The sequence below is a fragment of the Sebastes fasciatus genome, chromosome 3 (genome assembly GCF_043250625.1).
Source record: "Sebastes fasciatus isolate fSebFas1 chromosome 3, fSebFas1.pri, whole genome shotgun sequence".
Lineage (NCBI taxonomy): Eukaryota > Metazoa > Chordata > Actinopteri > Perciformes > Sebastidae > Sebastes > Sebastes fasciatus.
The window spans coordinates 37,503,833-37,524,692 of record NC_133797.1 but is presented as its reverse complement, the minus strand read 5'-3'; the positions used below and the strand labels follow the sequence as shown (position 1 = coordinate 37,524,692).

The 20,860-nt window shown below is 41.9% G+C and overlaps 1 protein-coding gene and 1 long non-coding RNA gene across 3 annotated transcripts in view; one reads left to right on the top strand and one right to left on the bottom strand.

The window, feature by feature from the left end:
• The window catches only part of LOC141765002 (uncharacterized), a 228,867-nt gene that overhangs the window by 180,501 nt on the left and 27,506 nt on the right, over positions 1 to 20,860 (top strand). The window contains exon 2 of the long non-coding RNA XR_012593345.1: positions 4,912 to 5,014. This is a non-coding gene — a long non-coding RNA (uncharacterized LOC141765002). The remainder of the gene's footprint in view (positions 1 to 4,911; positions 5,015 to 20,860) is intronic.
• LOC141764997 (homeobox protein MSH-C-like) overlaps positions 1 to 20,860 on the bottom strand; it is a 38,953-nt gene that overhangs the window by 3,228 nt on the left and 14,865 nt on the right. The window contains exons 3-4 of one of the 2 annotated variants that reach the window (XM_074630797.1): positions 2,615 to 2,681; positions 1,836 to 2,515 (exon numbers count right to left, since the gene is read on the bottom strand). In XM_074630797.1, the coding sequence (XP_074486898.1) occupies positions 1,836 to 2,259 (424 nt within the window). In that variant the 5' untranslated portion in view covers positions 2,260 to 2,515; positions 2,615 to 2,681. The remainder of the gene's footprint in view (positions 1 to 1,835; positions 2,516 to 2,614; positions 2,682 to 20,860) is intronic. The other variant, XM_074630798.1, reaches the window with a different exon arrangement.

The window sequence follows — 20,860 nt, the reverse complement described above, 5'->3', positions numbered from 1 at the left end:
TAGTGTCCATCTTGTGTGCTATTTGGTTTGGCTAAGCCCCTATATATATATATATATATATATATATATAAGCCCTCATGTGTCATTGTGCAGGTTAGTTTTGTTCAGTCAATATCTTGTTTATTAGTAAGAATAAGTATAGTTATATTGCTTTAACCTCTTCTATAGACCTAGGTATTTAAATTCTTGGTTTATACTGTTTTGTTATTTTTTGGGTAAATAAAAAGCCCATTTACTTCAACAACTCCTGTTTCCTCGTTGCCTCACTGCTTCGTCCCTTACAACACTTTAATTTGTAAGATATTAAAAAAGGTAACATTTAAGAAAGACTTTTATGCACAGTCAGTAGAGCAATAGGGGCAATATCAACAAGGACATTATGTGTATCAGTTGCCTAATTATCTGAATGATTATCGACAGTAGAAGATGAATAGATGTGGAAAAAAAAGTATCTAAATAAATGAAGCCTCTGTATCATAGATCACATTCAGTAGTGCAAACATTAGTTGTAAGGTTTAATATCACCATTTGCTTGCATATATCACATGCATCTAAAAGGTAAATATCAAAAGAAATATGTAGACTAAAATATAAGAATTTGACAAATAACCAAATGTGTGCTTCACATGCTCAGCAGCACAACACTTTAATGTATCTGCAGTTTTTAAGATATTAAAAAGGTAACATGCAAGAAAGACTTTTACGCACAGCCAGTAGAGCTATAGGGGCAATATCAACACGGAAATTATGATTTAGTGCATCTGTTGGCTAATTATCTAAATGATTATCGACAGTAGAAGATGAATAAATGTGGGGGGGAAAAGTATCTTTGCAAAACTTCTCAGAACAGCAGAGGGCCGGACTTATTTATAGAATATTTATTTTATATAGTATACATATGGTATTCTGCACCTTAAGTTTGATTTGGAACTATATATTTTGGCGCACCTTACTTGCTTGTAAGGTGAGTGATGTTTAAGATTGGCGGAGTGATATGAGGTAAGAAGTGATGTGCCACCTTTTAGGTTATCTGTGTTCAATTGTCCTACGCTGGAGTTGAGGCATTAAAGTAGATCCTGTTTTAACCCACAGCCCTACAGTAGTTTTATTAAGTAACAAGTAAGTTTAGAGTTAAGGCAACGAGAAGCCTGCCTTACAATATTAAAAAGACAACATGCAAGAAAGACTTTTACGCCAGTAAGCTCTACTGACTGTGCGTAAAAGTCTTTCTTGCATGTTGCCTTTTTTAATATCTTACAAATTAAAGTGTTGTAAGGGACGAAGCAGTGAGGCAACGAGGAAACAGGAGTTGTTGAAGTAATTGGGCTTTTCATTTACCCAAAAAATAACAAAACATTATAAACCAAGAATTTAATACCTAGGTCTATAAAAGAGGTTAAAGCAATATAACTATACTTATTCTCACTAATAAACAAGATGTTGACTGAAAAAAACTACACAATGACACATGAGGGCAGATATATATATAGGGGCTTAGCCAAACCAAATAGCACACAAGATGGACACTAACTACAATTAAATACTAAGCAGAACTAACTAAACCCAAATCCCCCCAAAACCCAAATTATAATTTCATTGTTGATATTGCCCCTATAGCTCTACTGGCTGTGCGTAAATGTCTTTTATTGCATGTTGCCTTTTTAATATCTTACAAATGAAAGTGGTTGCCTATAGGGGCAATATCAACAATGAAATTATAATGTTAGTGCATCTGTTGCTTAATTATCTAAATTATTATCGACAGTAGAAGATGAATGTGGGGGAAAAAAAGTATCTTTGCAAAACTTCTCAGAACAGCAGAGGGATGGACTTACGAGGTGGAGTTGAGAAGGAGGACGTCTGGAACCAAGTGCTCTGATCTTTCTCACTGTCCTCGCTGCTGGAGCTGCTGGAGACAGAGACAGAGACACCCTGCGAGCTCTCTGTGGAGGACACCTTATTGCTCTCCCTCTCTGCGTAAAGAGTCCTTGGAGAGAACTGCGCGCCCTGCAGAGCTAAATCTGTGGTGGGATAAGAAGAAGTCCGACAGGTGGAGGTGGGTTTCTTCTTGGAAATCAACGACTCGACGCTAAACTTGAGGCTGCTCCGCTGCACTGCTTTGTATCCTGTCTCCGTGGTGGTGCTCATGTCTTTGGGCTGCTGCAGCTCCTCTTCCTCCGTGTCCATCTCCTCTTTCTGATGGAGCTGTTTTTTGGCGTCTCTGGACGGCGACCCCTCTGCAGGATGCGCAGGATTCATGGTGACACAAGGAGGATGATGATGTGGGCCATGCACAGAGGAATGGAGATGGAGTCGCCGAGGTTGTATAGTATCCAATGTGCGTCTCCTTTACGCGCTGTCAGCGGTGCGCAGTAGCCTTTTACGCGCTGCACGGAGGTGCGTCTATAAAAGGACAAGGGATGTCCAACCTCCTCGCTGCAGCCAATCAGCTCCTCACGTTCGGCGAGCGCGGCTCTGATTGGCCAGCTGCCTTCCAAGAGAAACATCAAGAGGCCTTTGAAAGGAAGGAGAAGTTAATCATATAGACCCCCTGTGGTGCAGGGCTATTGATGGCACTCACAAAGTAGCTTAGACCAATTTTAGCGCAATTAACCAGTGGGGAGGACTCTGTTGACCATTTACATCCATCAGATCAGCCACTCCATCGTTGAATTATTCTCCTGTAATGTAAAGATGAGCAGGAACTAAAGAGATGTCAATATATCAAAGAAATACTTTTATCAATGAAGAAGAAAAAAAAAAAAAAAAAAATCAGATTTAAATATTTGTAAATTAAAAATGAATTAAAAAGCTGAGCAAAACTCAGATGAGCGGCTTGTCACTTTAAGGAGAAAAGCTGGCCCACCTTAAAGGTCCCATATTGTAAAAAGTGAGATTTGTACGTCTTTTATATCATAAAGCAGGTTTAAGTGATATATAAATACTGTGAAAGTATCAAAACACTCAATCCATGGAGAAATACACACAGCCCGTATTCAGAAACTGTGCGTTTGAAACAAGCTGTTAGGATTTCTGTCCATTTGTGATGTCACAAATCTACAATCTTTAGACCATTTCACAGTTTTAAATGTAAACGTACTGAATGTGTCCCAGTTTATTTCATGTTGCAGTGTATGTAAATAACATCAGCTGACAGGATGTAAACATGGACCCAAGCTGTTGCCTAGCAACGCAATTCGGTTGCCATTCCGTTGAAATGCGCTAAAACGGAGCGTTCCAGACAGAGCGTGAATACAGGTATATTCAGACAGACAGTACGAGAAAAATAAAAGTGTTTTTTTAACATTAAAGCATGTAAACATGTTCTAGTAGAAACCGAAGATACAAACATGAACCTGAAAATGTGCATGATATGGGACCTTTAAGAGAGTCTGAGCCGGAGTTGCAAGATACAGGAAGTTGGCTCGGGTCTGTAATATTTGTAAATAATCAAACAGGCTGCAATAAAGTAATCAAAATTAATGAAAATAAATAAATTCAGCTGAGAAGCAAATGCAATAAGAAAAGGTGCGCAGCCAGGGTATAAATTGATTAGGTATGAGTGTTGGTCACACAGCATTACAGCAATTTAAGGGCTGTCAGGAGCTCTTCTCGCTTCACAATGCCCTCAGTTGAGAAGCAACAGGCGTTTTTCTCTCTGCAGGTCAGACTATTTAATAAGCCAGACAAGTTGTGTTCTGCGAGGCGCCAGGCTCGGCGGGATCAAACAGGACAGATACCTCGGGGAGAAAAGGCAACAGTTAACTCCACTTAACCAATTGTCCTCCAGATATTTCATAGTCCAGTGCGTGGAGCTGCGTGGAGCTGCGTGGAAGGAAGCTGCTGACAGTTAACCCTTTCACGTCTGTAGTCTGCAGCTGATGAGGGTGGAGTTTAATTCAAGTTAAAATGATGACAAAATCATCATCAGAACCATCACCACACCATCATGGACATGCAAAAATAAGTTTTTAAAAAAAAACAGTAATTTAATTGTAATGTGCTGATTTTAGTTCATGAACATCTTCATGGACAGATAATAATGCATACAGTGCACTTTCATAGACTAAGCTACTGGAGTTACCCTGCACTATACTCATTTTTAACAGTCTCTTCTGCACTATATTCACTTTTTGTGATAGTCGTGTATCACAGCTGTTACCCTGCACTATATTCAGTTTTAACAGTTTTCTTCATCTCCTTGTATTTTTATATCTGGTATATTTTTTTGTACTTTGTACTACTAACTTTTTTACTGCCTTTTTACTAACATGTTTTGCACTATGGAAACTGTGATGCTGGAAACTTGAATTTCCCTTGGGATAAATAAAGTTACTATCTATCTATCTATCTATCTATTTATCTATGAAGTCAGATACTTTCGGCTTAAGTTGAAGTATAGATAACACAAAATTAGCCGATTACAAGTAAAAGTCCTGCATTCAAAGTTTCACTTGAAAGCACCAAAGTTGACCAGAAAAACGTACTCAAAGTAGCGATGCAGCGACACCGATACTGAATCGGATATCGGGCGATACTGACTCAAGTAGCTGGATCGAATATCGGTGACAACGCAGCTGATCTGTTCAATTCTATTCTATGTTTATATACTTTATACATTATATGCTGGAATTTCAATTCCTGTTTATGTTTTGAGTAATTTCTTGCTGTATCAAGAAGGTTTACACTTGAATTCCTGTTAATTTTGAAGACTTTTTACTAAGCTGCAGGTGTACAATTCATTATCACAATAATAAATAAATATTCTGTTAATTTTAAAGATTTTTTTTACCAAGTTGCTGGTGTACGATTTATTATTTTAATAATTTATTTATTATTTTAAATTGTATTTGAATAATTTGAATAATAAAAAATAAAAATTCAATTTGTATAAATAAATTTAAAAAAAAGATGCATTTGTTACATTTTGTTTTACAAAGTTAAGAAACCAATGTTTAAGTCAAACCTGATGTTGCCTTACACATTAAAGAATAATCCCAGTCACTTCCCCACAGTGAGACATAGCCTACAGCTTATTAATCAAACACTGGTATCGGATCGGTACTCAATATCAGCCTATACCCAGAGCCCAGGTATCGTTATCAGTATCAGGACTAAAAACGTTGGATCAGTGCATCAGTAACTCAAAGTATCAAAAGTAAAAGTACTCATTATGCAGAAAAGCCCCATTCAGAGTGTCATATTTATTACATTATTGGACCATTTTTACATGCCGCATACACGTTTCCAGTATTTTTACTGTTGTAGTTGGTTGATGTGGACCTAATTCTAGCTACTTTATATATTGGACAGTTAAAGTTAGAATAAATCATATTGTTTGGCAACGGGAGACTATAAACTCCCTTAAACTTCACTATGTCAATCATCTAAATTCTTCCCTGTCAACATGTCCATGTCGATATCACATTAAAGGTGTCAGCGTTACACTTTGGCCTCCTGGACATCATCAGTTCAACACGAGACCCCACTGAGAGCTCCACACTCATCAACACGATCTAATCCACGATTAAGAAGTTGTTAAGTGAGAAGATGGATTGACGTGATCCTCGTTCACTCCACCAAACTACTTCATTAGTCCTCTTAATGCTTAACTGGATGAAACTAGGGATGTTAATAATTAACCGTTAAACTGTTAACCGACATTAGGAATTTTAACCGATTAATCGGTTAAACAGTTAAAAGAAATATTGAAAATGAATTCAAAAGCTGAGCAAAACTCAGAGGAGCGGCTTGTCACTTCAAGAAGAAAAGCCGGTCCACCTTAACAACCCACCTTAAGAGAGTCTGCGACGGTGTTGCAGGATACAGGAAGTTGGCTTGGAGGAGTTGCAGCATTTATTCACCGACAATTAAACTGTACACACACTGCTACAGCTACGTTCACAGCTATAACGCCACCAACAACCCCACACTCACCGTCCCCACACACACACGGCCTGTCGGACACTCGCTAATGTTAAGCCGCGCTGACAGACCGTATGTGTGTGACAAAGGCCGGCACGAAGCCTTCAGCAACGCTACCGCTGCGAACGCTAGGCAAACACACGGTTGTCGAACACACAGTCGACAACCTGGCAGCTAAACTAAACGATGCGGTGGAGACTAAATGGCTGCATGTGTCCTCGACAATACACGCAGCATCGTGGTTGCTACAGTAACGCTACCGGACGGTGAACTGGGGACTCAGTTGTCTGTTGTGCTCATACACTGCAGTTGGCGCACCGCTACATGCGACGCATGTCGGGTTAACGATTAATAATCGGTTAACGAGGGTCGGTTATTGGTTAAAAAAATTATTCAAAATTAGCATCCCCAGATGAAACAATGTATAATTAACTGAAATTAGTGAAATTAGCCGCTGTTTCCACCCAAAAAACGACAAAATAAAGATTGTTTGAGTGACAAAATTCCTTATTGAAATAATGGCCGGCCTCGTGAAAGCCCTCAGGTGCAAAGAGGTAAGAGGCACAACTTTGCTTGATGATTCAACTTGAGTAACTCCTGATGTTGAGTCCGCTCCTCCGTTTTCTATATGACAAAGCCGGCCCTCTGTCTCCTCACACACCGGGGGCCTCTCGTCACCCAGCTGGTTTGGGTTTAAATCCCAGCGACCGTGTACCTCTTCCCTCTATCTCATCTACGTTGTTGTTGTGCAAGAAAGGGGATGAGAGTCGGCCCGCGGAGCACACGGACTCATACCGAGATTCATCCGATACAGGTACACCCAGAGATAAATCTACACAAGAAGTGCAGTTAGCTCTCCTCCCCTGGTGTTTGCTCCGGTGTATTTAGCTTCGGGCCCCTTCTCCCCTACCCCAAAAGACATTTCTGTAACAGCATGCAGGCGAGTGAACTGTGTCAAAAGGTGTTAGGGAGTTTGAAAGCAGATCTACCCTTCAAGGTCGGTGCGAGCTCGATGGGAAGCACTTTCCCTTCAGCTGGCACCAGAAAATGAAAACTCTTTCTCCTGTGTGCGGGGGCCTTTTTCAATACTCGATGAAACCACTTAGCCAGTACGTCAAGAGCAAGGGCCAAGTGGCGGCTATGTGAGAAAACACTATAACGTCATTCTCGTATCATACATTTCTTTGAAAAGGCGGTCCAGTCGAGGCTGTGCTCTTCAGGTGCACCAGCTGATGAACTTCGTGGGAGTCCAGGTGAGCTGGTATCTGTCCTCAATCAACAATGTGTGAATTCCCCGCAGTAGCGAGGCCCTCTCCGACAAACAAACAGATCATTTAGAGGAGCGGGCGAGCTGTGGAACCCAATCCCTGTGAGATGTGTCGACAGTGGCACAAAGACCTGTAGCTACAGGCCTACAAACGAGATGGACACTTTGCTGACATGACAGCGCAGAGCAGACGGGGACAAGAGCATCATCGCGACGCGTCATTCTCACTTCTCTGGATGAAAACTCTGTGGGGGGAAGTTTAGTCTTCATTTCTGCATGAAAGCAAGAGGTAACTATTCATCTTATTGTTTTAACTTCCCGCCTCCTTCAACACCTCGACTCGTGTGACTTCCTCACATGAGGTGACCAGCACGGCGGCGCTCCTCCGTTTAACAGCAGCTTAAACAGGCCGCTCTCAGCGCTGGTGGAAAAAATATATCTTTGACCTTTTCATTTGACTTAACAAGTTGATCCAATCCACATCAGACCCGCTTTCAATCCTGCACTTAAACGCTGGTTTGACATTTTCTGCCAAAGCCACTTCCTCTTGTGGCATCAGAGCGCCCTGTGTTTGAGCGCAGGGTAATGAGGGAAATAGTCTTGCCGTGCTGAAGCAAAGGAAGCGAGCCGCCTTCATCATGGCTTCGTTTTGTGGACTGTAAAAAAGCAATCAGGGGATGGAGCGTCCCGCGGTGTTATAGCTGCTGTTTTTAACTCAAACCTAAACTCAACAGGGTTTATTTCTTCTCGACTGCGATGGTGGAATTTGCATTTTGAACTCAAAGCTGATTTGAAATCATACACTGATTTCTTTTAAATAACATCTTTAACACCGTTTCCCACTCTAGCATCTTCAAAAAAACAGATGTTTTCGTTGAGAGGTTTGCTCCTGAACTCTACTGCCGGTGGAGATTGTTAAGGAGAAAAACCACAAGAGGTGACAATGCAATTGGCAATTTCGTCTGGCTTGCCGTCGACCATAGAAATCCACATTCTTGAGGAAAGTCTAGAGACAATGTGAGTGGGCGAGTTAGGTCGAGGACTGGGGACGAGGAACTTTGTGTGGCTACTCTGTGGTCTCATTCACAAACCCAAGAATGTCGCCACAATCTCCTTCGCTCTTAGCAGCCAAAACTGTGATGCTGGAGGAAAAAAAAAAAAAAACACACAAGGCAGCAGCAGCATCAATTTTCTCTTTTACTGCTGGCTTCGAATCCCAGAGAGGCCAAAACCAGCAAACTATTGTATAAATTACAGCAATTTGGTATATATCATATGAAATCTTTTCTTTTGCACGTCATAAAAAAATGTGTTATTTAAACTGGGTGAGGAGAAATTATGAAATTTGTTGCATGCAATTTTCTTTTGGTTTCATTTCATCATTACATTTAATAACTGAGATGATGAGTCTCTCTTTGTTGGCATGCAGGCACATTTACAGTTCTCATGCAACTAAAAGGTTACATTGATAATTTGCAGATGAATCATTTTATTGCTCTGGAGAGGAAATGAAAATAATCTTCACACCAATAATGGCAGAAACTGATAAAAGCACTTGATGCCAGGAAAGTCTTTCCACAAGGTGTGACAGTTAAAAGTGTTTACTTTTGACAATTTGCTTCCAGTTACCAGACATTTTATATCATAAAATGTAATACTGGAAAAAATCATGAATAAATTGGTTATATTGAAACTTTAACTGACAGTTTCGGATGTTTTTTGGGGTTAAATTGATGTTTGAGCTCCTGCATTTTGAGAACACGTGTAGGTCAATTTAAATTTCCTCAGAACATAACGTTCCTTTAATTTAGTTTTAATGACAATAATGAATTTAAAAAAAGCTTTGCCACTTGTTTCAGCCCTCATTTCTGAATCTAAACTCTCCGTATATAAATCTTTTTACAAGTCAACAAAAGCTTTCAAGTCAAAGTGGTTGAATGAAGCGTTAGATCCAAATTGGCGATGCCTGTCTGATAGTGATAATGTTATTGCAGTCACCGAAGGTCAGAACAAATGTGTGTGTTTGAATATCCTGAGATTACAATTTCAAAGTCCTCCCCGTGAGAAGGCGAACAATGGGGAGGGTGGGAAGTTGAAAAAGCGGGGTCCCTTTCAAATAAACAAGCATGGGTTGATTCTGAATAGGGCCGCTACCGAGCAGCCGGATTGGTTCTCAGAAGATCGGGAGCGGCGACTGTGCCGGCTCTCCTCCTCCTCCTCATCCCAAACCAACAGATGTAGTAAACACAAACAACCTGATAGAGCCTCACAACTATAATGTAGCTCCATTTCTTTATCCCACCTTTTATCTCTTCTGTACTCCCCCTTTCTCTCCCGCCGAACAGAGCGTGGACGGGAAAGTAGACGGGGGGTAAGAGCTCCCCCCCTTTTTTTGTGCTATTGCTTAATGAGCCTGAAAATACAATTGCACTGTTCTGACTGTGAAGGTAGCCTGCGGGCTAGTGTAAATTAGCGGCGCGAGGAAGCCCAGAGGGCTGAGTCTTGCTGAGCGGCCAGAATAGAGAGATGTGGTGAGAGGGTGGAAATCCTGTTAGGGCAGTGCATGCGGAGGAATCACGGTGCGTTTCAGACCCGACTGGAGACGACGGACGGGGCCACTTGTTGCTGCGACGAAACCCCCAGATCCACTCGCTGCTGATGTGTGAGATTTATTGAGGCCGCGCCGCAGCCATGTGTATTGGCATCCATTATGTGAGATGTCAGTTGTTGCTGTCACATTTCAAACCCATAATTCCAGTTAGTTCCACACAATGGCTCTTTTGAGCCGCTGCTGCAATCATCATTCAATTTAATTTTCTATTCTTCTGGAGATTCCACGGCGAGGAGTCGAGAGCCGAGAGTCTCCCACACTGCATATGTCCTCTCACGAGCTCGGGGTGCTCTTTTGACCGCTCCGCTAGGCATCTGCTGCCCATAGCCTGCCCGTATCTGCATTCTAATGCACATATCCTGCTGGGATGTTAACTTTAGGCCCTCAGTAATTGATGGCTTCCACACTTCAGCCGAGCCCCCCCCCCCCCCTTTTCCTTCTCCCTGCCGATTGTTGGTATATCTCTGTGGTTTGGGGGTCTTTCAGTCAACCATTGTTCTTTTATGGAGGAATTATAATAGACTAAAGGAGAGGAAGAAAAGAGAAAGAGAGGAGGAGGAGGGGGAAGAGAGGAGGGGAGGGGATGAAAAAAAAAAGAGTCGCTGCTGATATTTAGTGAACTCCGAAGGGGGAGTTTTCATTCTCATTCTGCAAGTTTGGCACATGCCTTCTGTTACTAAGTGGCAGTGCATTGAAAGAGTGCCTCACATTTCCCATTCTGCGGCTCCGCTAGGTGCCTAGACTTACAACCCTGGCAGCTGTTGGGCCTTCTATGCAGCTATAGACTCCTCTCCACAGGTGAGCTCCCCTACCAAACTCACAGTCTCCACTTCACTCAATAGGGCCCTTTTTCAAGTCTTTTATCAGCGGGGAGAGGCTGACTTTATGTGTGCCACTCACAGCAAAAAGCAAAATTCATGGTTCTCAACATTGCAATTAATGTTATTCATTGTGTCGGCTTAAATCAGCACGGGGGTGATTTATATCTTGTTCCAGCATCATCCTCTCAGGCTCAACGGGATGCAAGACGGATCTTTGTGGAGTTTGTGTACACAGTAATTACTAGGCGTGGTGAAATTTTTTTTTATTTACTTATGCATCACGATTTTGAAATAGATTTTTTAATGCCAGAATCGATATATTTGCTTCATTTGAGTCTATAAGGCGGTTGAAGGAAGTTTATTGTTGTAGTCTGAGTAACGCAATGTCATATCCGTCCCGTGTCCTTCAACCGAAAAAAACTGCAGCCGGCCGAGACAACAAACGGTGAAGGTTGACCTGCATCCTCACATGTTAAATCCAGCGTGGTAAACACTACACATCCAGTAAAGTATGGAAACACTTTGGGATTCACACATTGACAGGAAAAGCGGAGCTAGACATCACGGCTAAAGCTGCATGCTAACTCTGTCACAAACAGGAAACGTTAACGTATTGCGGTAACGTGCGGTCAAGCCGGCCATCGGTCTCATCTCCGTGGTCAAATGGGCCGACGCTACAACTGTAGAGCACCCAGATACTGACATTTATGTTAAATGCATTCAAACGGCTCCGATGGAGCCGACCATGGATTTATAAAGAGAACGGAGCTGACGGGAGAGCTAGAGACGGACTTGGAGAAGTTAGAGGAAGTATACACGTGTGACTACAATTTTCAAAATAAGGTGTTAACAAAGGGAACTTTATACACAATATATGTGTAGAAATAAGATTGATTGGATTATATTCCCCAGAAGTATAAAACATTACATGTCCCTTATAAATTAAAAAGAAAATACCACTAATGTGTGAGGGAAACGTCTTTATTCTTTTATTTGACTGGTATATTTGACTTCAGGACATCTCTGACTACATATAGGCTGAAAATCAAACATTTTAATGTATTAATTTAAAGTAAAAGTCCCTAAAAGTGTATGATTCAACTTTTTCCAATGGTCTAGTGTTAAAAAAACAAAATCGCAATAAATGGTAATATTGAATCTTAATACTTAAAAATCGCAAAACATATCGAATCAGCACCCAACCATCGTGATAGTATTGAAGCAGGAGATAGGTGAATCATCCCGGCTCTAGTAATTATATGACATGCTAGCCAAAGTGGCCAGTGGTCGGGTCTGTGTTTTCTATATGGCCACAATTGCTTTAAAAGCCATCGGCTGGATTGGTAAACCGCGCTAACTGATGTTGTTGTTTTGGTTTGGGCAGGTTTCAGCACCTTTTTTTCTTCTAAATTCAGTGGCAGAATATTCTGTTGTTTATTTTCTTCCTCTCTTTTTTTCCTCTCTCTGTGATGCGAGCTGTTACATATTACTCCTGAGGTGTGGTGCCTCTTCCCTCAAAGGCCTCCACTGTTTCCCCCAAACTGCTGCCAAGCTGGGCTATCTTTTCATTTGGTTACTTAAGTGTAATTGCTCCCCTTTGAAGCCTCAGAGAGGCAAATCATTTGCTTTGGCCCCGGGGCAGTAATGGTCACCGAGCCAGCGACCCCCTCCCGGTCCGAGAGCGTCGGAGAGACCGCGAGAGGCCAGCTCCCATACGGAGAAGAAATAATACGGCCAGGGCCGCTCAATTTCACCTCCCTTTTCATCCCATTCTTTGAAAACTTTTTATTAACAACAGCTTTCTCTCTCATACCGGGGCGCCAGGAGAGGGGGGGTGGTGGTGGTGGCATGAGAGGATATCAGCAGCGGGGGGAGGAGGAGGGGAGCGAGGGGATGGCCGTCCCCCCGTAGATGTCTGCCGGATTCTCACACACTCGCGTGCACACGCACACACAGATCCACACACATACACACATCATCAATAGTGACAGGTCAAGGAGGCATTGAGAAAACAGCCTCCCCCCTTCCACCCCCCCCACGGTTCACACTGCTAAACAGGGACTCATGTTTCATATGCCACAGGCCTCACACACACACACTGCTCCACGGCAGCTTGTCAGTGTGACTCTGAGTGTGTTTATGAATATGTAACTCTGCATTCATATGGGCATAATGCTCCTAAATTCTGTGTTTTGGCAAGAATCTAGTGATATATACGTTGAAAAACAGATAATGTCCTGGCAGAAAGTTACCAGGACATTTTCCGTTAAGTTTACGGACAATTTCTTCAACCCGAAAACGGAAAATTCTGTAAATTTAAAGTACATCTGGCGTACCAAGCCAAATAGCAGGCCCCTTCCTTTACATTCTGGAGGGAAAACAGACGCTAATGCTAGCATTTATACGTTACCTATCGGTCTCTGCGGACCGCCTGCGGCTAAAACTTCGGCTAACTCTACCTGACGTCCACTGAAGTCTAAAATATAAGCTTTAGTTAAAACGTAAAATTACGATACCAAATTTGCGTTAGTCTCAAAATGAGTCAGCAAAATATTCCTGGCGTATCTGGCAACGTTAACGGTCGACAACAGCTGAACTAAACAACAAAACAGCTTTCCAACTAAAACGTTAAAGGTCCCGTATTGTAAAAAGTGAGATTTTCATGTCTTTTATATTATAAAGCAGGTTTAAGTGATATATAAATACTGTGAAAGTATCAAAGCACTCAATCCATAGAGAAATACACACAGTCCGTATTCAGAAACTGTGCGTTTGAAACAAGCCGTTAGGATTTCTGTCCATTTGTGATGTCACAAATCTACAATATTTAAACCATTTCACAGTTTTAAACGTAAACATACTAAATGTGTCCCAGTTTATTTCCTGTTGCAGTGTATGTGAATAACATCAGCTGACAGGAAGTAAACATGGACCCAAGCTGTTTCCTAGCAATTTGGTTGCCATTCCCTTGAAATGGGCTAAAACAGAGCGTTTCAGACAGAGCGTGAATACAGGTATATTCAGACAGACAGTATGAGAAAAATAATGTGTTTTTTGAACATTAAAGCATGTAAACATGTTCTAGTAGAAACCCAAAATACAACATGAACCTGAAAATGAGCACGATATGTCCCCTTTAAGTCCTTTAACATAAATCCCTCTGGTTAGATATTAATTGTTGATTTTTTTTTTACCACAGAAGTGTGAGAAAGGTTTCTGCAAATTCGAAATTTGAACTAAACTTTGCCGTGTGCGATGGTCTCTGCCTCTTCCGCCTTTCGCGCTAGCGGAGGTTCTTGTTCCCACAATGCAATGCGTTTTTAAAAATCAGAAAAAAAATTAAATCACGGTACATTGGCCCGTATTTTTATGTATGACACGTATCCCGATACAGGGGTTACGATTCAATATATTGTGATGTGTTGCGATACTGTAAGCAGGGCGATATATTGCGATTTCTTAATCTAATTTTAGGAAAACTCATAGTATAAAGAACACACCACCATATGCATAAAATCTAAATAAGAAAAAGTTAATATGTTTATGCATTCAGAACAGAGGGATCTGTATTTGCATTTATCACAGTCCCTGTAACATCATAGCACACACATTGAGAGGGTGCTTCTCTTTGCAAATGAAATACAGTATTGACTGTTTTTCGATATTTTCTTACACCCCTACTACATACATACATACATACATATGCATCTGTTTACCTGTTATTGAACATATGAGAATGTATTTGACTTGACGCCAGAATGCCCTCTCTCAACCTATGACAGGCCGCGGAAATATACAGAAACGTATACAGCACACAAAGACCCCATTTAATGCCGAAAATTACTCCAGCACTTACTGTAATTGTCACAATTCTGAGCACATTGACGTTGTAATCTCATAATAAGGTAATGGGGGCTGAAACTGTGTACAGGAGTGCGATTAGAAGGGTGTAGCTCAGTAAAAAAAAAAAGGGGGGTTCAAATGTCAGGGGATAACATTCTCTCGTCCAGGCGGGGGGATTGCATGTTGTGTGTTTGATGAAACTTGAAACTGATACCTGTTTTCTTCATTATCTCTATGCTCTATGCAAAAATAACACATTTCACAAAGAGCAGCTCCTTTACAGCTGGCTTTACATATAATACTGCACAGCGTCTGAGAGAAATGGAGAAACCCACTTTTAGAAGGAAAAAGCGATTACTTCTAAATAGCACGAGTTATCTTCAAGACACCGTGGAGCCAAATCGATGTGGACAGGCGTCCATAAAAAGCCAACCTGGTTATGAATGCTGCGTTTTACTTGTATCATTTTGACTTTGAGGTTTTTAAGAGAGAAGCGTTCCCTGCAGTCAAGCCAGATGGTAACAATTCTTAGACATATTACGAGCTGCTCTCTGCCAAATAGCATACCTTTGGGCTATGTTTTCAGTGGGCTATAAAAGCCAATAATGTAATTTTGATCTATTTTATCAGATATCACCCCAGCCCCGGCTACGTTTATATAAGACAAAGTTTAAAACGGGACAGGAATTCTCTCTGTTTTGCTTTTCACTCTATAAGTGCACATTTTTCAATATCTGACCCGCTGCGTGGCTTTGCTTGTTTGACTTCTGCGTCGGACTGAAAGGTGGCACGAGCCAAAGCGGTGAGGTTATAGCCTCCATGTTGTCAGGCTTATGGCCCTGGATATATAATGTAAAAATACACTTTACTATAGGTGAGCGGTTTGCCCACAAAGTGACTTGCGCAGGCCAGCGCAGAGAGAAGAGGGGATCCTTTGTGGAAACACTTAAAAAGCCCGACCTTGACATCCCTTAATGTAACGATGACACAGTAGCAAACTATCCCCGCGCCGCACCGCACTCCCCAGTGGTCTGCCATCAGCTCCATGACTCACCGCTGACCTTGCAACAACTTTCCAGCGCTCCTCCAGACCCATTTAGGGAAATCTTAAGGGACTGCCGCACATTTCAGCATCGCATATGAGCTGGTATAACGTTAAACACGCCTGAACTCGAGTGTGAGCTTGCACAAACACACGCACACTCAACAGAACAGCAGAGCCGAGGGATTATGTCCCATCTGCGGGTATTTCTCCCCCATAATGTCTACAGAATGTAATGGGCCCGGAGAGCAACCACAACAAGGTGGGACGGTCGAGGACATTAGCTCACGTTTTCCATTGTGAAGCTTGTTGTTCTGCTCTCGTCCGATCACATGCACAACTGGAGGCCTGCTGTGTGGAATTACTCGCGCTAATGGCGCTACACACTTTTGTTGCAGGAAATCGGACAGCCGCGCTGTAACTGCTAAAACGGTGATTAAAAAACCCAAATTGCATCATGATGTTGGGCAATTTAGCAGAGAGAGAGGAGAAAAAAAAGCGCTCCCAATGAAGCGAATGGGATTATTGACCGCTTATGGGATGTGTAAAGTTGTCTCGTGAAGCTATAGCCACGTCTATTGGATGTCTACGGAAAAATAAAGACTTTAAAATAACTTTTTCCAAATCTGAAGCGGCTAGTAAAGTCTAATTAAAGATCACAATATAAACTCTGTAATTTGCTCGTCTGTGGGGTCATTAAGTGTCTCCCCGGCTCGGTTTAATTGGATACAAACTTGCAGTTAATGAGACAAATAGTTAGCTGTAGTTACGCCTGGCTGACTGCTGGCTGTGGACGCTGTGAAGACTAAACGAGTCAATTTGAGATTTCTTTGTACTCTGTAGGTGAGAATCACGAGCTGAATGATGAGCGTTAAAGCTGCAGAGGGTAGAAACGGAGCAAATATGATTAAATAAAGTTATTTTTATAAAACGGTCACTATATCCTGACAGTAGTGCATGAGACAGGTAATCTGAAAAAAAATCATGTGTCCTCCAATGTCCTCCCGTGCTCCTAACGGCATCTGCAAAATTTCACAGACCAGAGGAAAACAACCAATCAGAGCCGAGCTGGAGCCTTGCCGTCTCTGAGTGTCAATCACTTGAGAAATCCGATCAAACGGTCAAACTAGGCAGCACAGTAACTCTCCCAGACGGGTGAACTGGGGACTCAGTTGTCTGTTTTGCAGCTGGCGCACCGCTGCATGCGACATACTAATCTTGTCGGTTAACAGTTACTAATCGGCTAACGAGGGTTGGTTATCGGTTAAAAAAATAATAATTGAAATTAGCATCCCTATATTTCTCGCCTTAAATGTTTTCAGAAACATCTTGTAGTGAACTGTTTAGCTGTGAAATGAGAAAGTTTGTAACCTGGCAGCCATGTTGAGATCAGTTGAGGAAATACCAAGCACCGCCCACCAGCCGTAGCACAGCCAATAGGAACGCCTTTTAAAGCCTGAAAACAGAGCCATGAGGAGCTGCAGAAGTCTAGTTATCTCTCAGAACACTTGAATTACAATATGCTGAAAGGTTATCATGGAAGTTTTGCCCAATGATGCCAAAAACATTCTGCCTACTGAAGCTTTAAGTGTGTTTTAGATTAGTTTGTTTAGCGATGATTGAAGATGAAGTATGAATCAGTCATGAGGACGAAGGGATGATTTGCTTGATACAAAAATGAGAAAATATTGCATTACTTAGGTGCCACTGAAACAGGGGAAAACCGTTTGTGATCAAACAGCTGCACGCACCAGCTTCTAATCATATCTGACCTTTTTAAAAAACGTGGTCTTAATTTAACATCAGAGGGAGGAAAGTACAGTGGTTTTATCTCCTTACAGTCATATCCCCTCCTTGCTTGTTAAAAGCCATTGTCGATAACAAACACAATTTTCCCGTGATAAACTGAGTACGACAGGGCAGCCTTATTGAGCAGTCTGCACAGAACTGTCTTTGTCTCTCATCTCTAGCGGGCCGGTTACAAAGCCGAGCTTCCCCCCCCGACGACTGAAGTCTGCGTTAACTAAACATTTTTTTTTCTCTTTATCCCCTTTTCTCTCCGCGAATTTGTGGTCGTGTGCAATCCTTTAACGAGCTCCATCTTTGACCCGGGTTGTATGTTTCCAGAGATGTCATGTCTTGTAAGTCAAGGAAAGACTTTAATGTCCACATGATTTAACATTAAAGGGAGGGATTCCAAAAGCGGGGCTCGGTGCCAGAGAGGTAATAATATCCCCGTAAATGAGAAATTGTAAATGCTAAATACATCCTACAGATCCTGGGAATAAGACTGGGAGCAATGCTGTGCATTGAGAAGAACTGAGAAGAACTGCATCAGCTGCCATCTTTTTCTCATTTTCTTTCTTTAAAATATTTTAAAACTAACTTTTACACGTGCATCCAAACACAAAGTATGATGTAACTGCTGAACAGGGATTTGACTAACTCTTCCCAAAATGAAAGCCACTATATGCTGCTTTTTGTGTTTACATTACACACAAATCAAGATTTATCTTTTCCCTCCAGCAGCTCAGCTCGTTTTTTTTACTGTAAATTTGTTCTGCGTGTTTCCTGTTAAAACACATGACTTATGTCTTTATTCTTAACTTCAGATCATAAGGATGAAAAGAAAAAGAGAAGAGAAGGAAAAAAGAAACAGAGAAGGTCTTTGGCTTGTGACTCTAAGTGACATGCTTGCCACGGCATTGTTTGAGGTTTTTGCAGACCTGTAATCAAATTTGGGAACGTTTGGAAACCTATCGTCATGGTGCGCTCTCCAAGACAGAATGATGTCCAGTAAAAAAAAAAAAGAAACACATCCACCACGCTGTGCTGAACTATGACTTTCTCAAAAAGAAATATGCCCCACGAAAGGCAATTTCCATGCACCATGAAAAACGTTCCTATTACAAATACAGTTGTTATGTCCTTAAATCTGTTTGTTTTGTCATATTGCTCCGGGCTTGTTTCTTTTTCAGGAAACCCTGCTTCAATTAAGTGTGATGGAACACATGTGTCCCTTATCGGGGGCCAACATCTTCTACTGTTGGCCTTTTTGAAACGACACCGGCTCCACGGGATAATTGGGCTTTAAAGGGGGATTCTCCCGGGGTGCCGCTCCTTGTGCCTGTCGGCGTGGATCAGCTGACGCCCGCCGCGTCTATAGACTTGTTATAAGTGATCATAAGTGGTTGTGCATGTAGTCGTAGCCGCGAGGATTACAGCGATCCCGGGAAGCAACTCTGTTTTATTTGAGAACCCCTGCAGGCAGACGGACACACAGACGGGCTGCTCCTCAGCGTGTGACTGAATCTGATCAAATTATACGGTTCATCTTTGAAGTTTAAATCGTGACGGTGATCGAAATGTTGACCACAAAATATAAAGTGCACAGGTACGCGTGTGTGTGTGTGTGTGGGGGGGGGGGGGGGGAGTTCTGTCTTTATTTGTAGGATTTTATATATCAGGATGATGATCACCAGAGCTCAGAGGTCATTTTTATACACATATACACACCAGTCAGCGTATGACTCAGCTGCTGCTCTTCACAAACAATCCTCCCCGCTTGACATCCCACAACGGGACCAGTGTTTACCGTTACGCTCCGTTTGAGTCACGTCATAAAAACAACAATTTGCAGGCCGTTACGTGAACAAAAGACTTCACAATAAAAGCTTGTGACAGCGAGCACTTTTCTTTGACTCAGAAGCAAAAAGGAAAAAGATAAAAGTTGATCCTCCCGGTTGCAGAGGATAGGTTTGCTCTCGGAGGCCATTGTGACGAAGACGGACCGAGCAGAATGGAAAATTGATTCCCTGCAATCATCTCCTGTCGTCTTTTGTCTACACTGCACCACTTTGGCCTCTACACTCCAATCATCCCTGAGCACCAACTGCTCCTTTGAACTCGCTTTTAACCCTTTTTTTGATTTTGTTTATTTCCTTATGTATGTTGTGTTTATCTTTTTTTACTTTCCAGTGACTTAAAAGCAGAAAATAAGGAACTCGATCGCTGTGTTGCACCGAATAACCCGCAAACACACATGCTTTGGCTTTTTTTTTGCAAGGTAATTTCAGCCAACTATGGAGATCTCCTAAAGCGCTCTGTTAATAGCACTGGACTTAGAATAAGATTTTACACCGGCAGGAGCGAGGAGCTGCCGGGGGGCTCAGAATAACCGTGTGAGCCATCAACAGGAAGAGTGTGCTTCATGACTACAGGCCAACAGCTTTAATTGGCTGTCTGCAGGAATTTCTGCTGTGGCAAACTAATTGACCCACAACTCCCTGGTGCTTTATCAACACGGGGAAACGCCACTGGGCCGATAACCAGCCAGCCTTGTAAACCAATCTATAACCAATGGCCAATTTGAAACACGTGTTATTGCCTATTTTACGACCGGTCCCCTCTTCTACTTGACTTGAGATGTTTTGGTCTGTAACAAGAACTTTTTCAAGTTTAGACAGCAACGAGACTTCAGTGTATTTTAACCGGCTGTAATGTTGAAGGAATATACCTTTAAGTTGCTTTACCCTTTTACCTTAAAGGACCGGTACACCCAAATTGAGAAATAAGCGTATTTCTCTCACATACCTCTAGTGATACATAATCCAGCTGTGCAGATACTTTTGGTTTGAGATATCTGTCTCCGATATGATCAGAGTGAATGCTTTTCTTGTGGTGCTCACAGCTTTGGAAAATAAAACAACAGCAACAACTCTTTCCAGCATCTCCGTTACTCTGGATAAGCCAGACACAGTTGTAGTTGTAACTTCAATACAATCAAGTCTGTGTAGATAAGTCAGAAAATATGCTTTTTTGTAATTTGGTTGAACCACCCCTTGACATTTAACCTCTTATTCTTTATTTGAAAGCATCTCCTAAGTTTGTTTTCCCTTTTGAATTACATCGCAGCAATTAAGTTTCTGCAGCTGCGTTGTGGGATCATTGTTTTAAAGAGCAAGTCTTTTTAAAAATGCTCAAAAGGAAATTCAGATCATTTTTATTGCTTCCATGCAGCTCTCAACATGGCGACGGCTGAGCCGGGAGCTAGCAGCTAATGGGGCTAACAGCACTAACAGTGAAAACAACAGTGTTAACCTGAGGGGGAACCGGAGGGTGGGTGCTACGTTTCCGTATGAGCTCTATGAGTCTATGAGCTAGCCACTAGGGCACGCTCACATGCACTAAAAGGCATGCACGGCTGGCCATGTCATCACAGTAAGGAGAAGCTCAGATTACAACACACACAGAGGGAGAGTGACTTCATTCTCTGCTCAGGTAGACATCACTCCTCTATATCTTTACATAGACAATAGTTGTTTGCTGCTATATTAAAGCTCTAGATATCA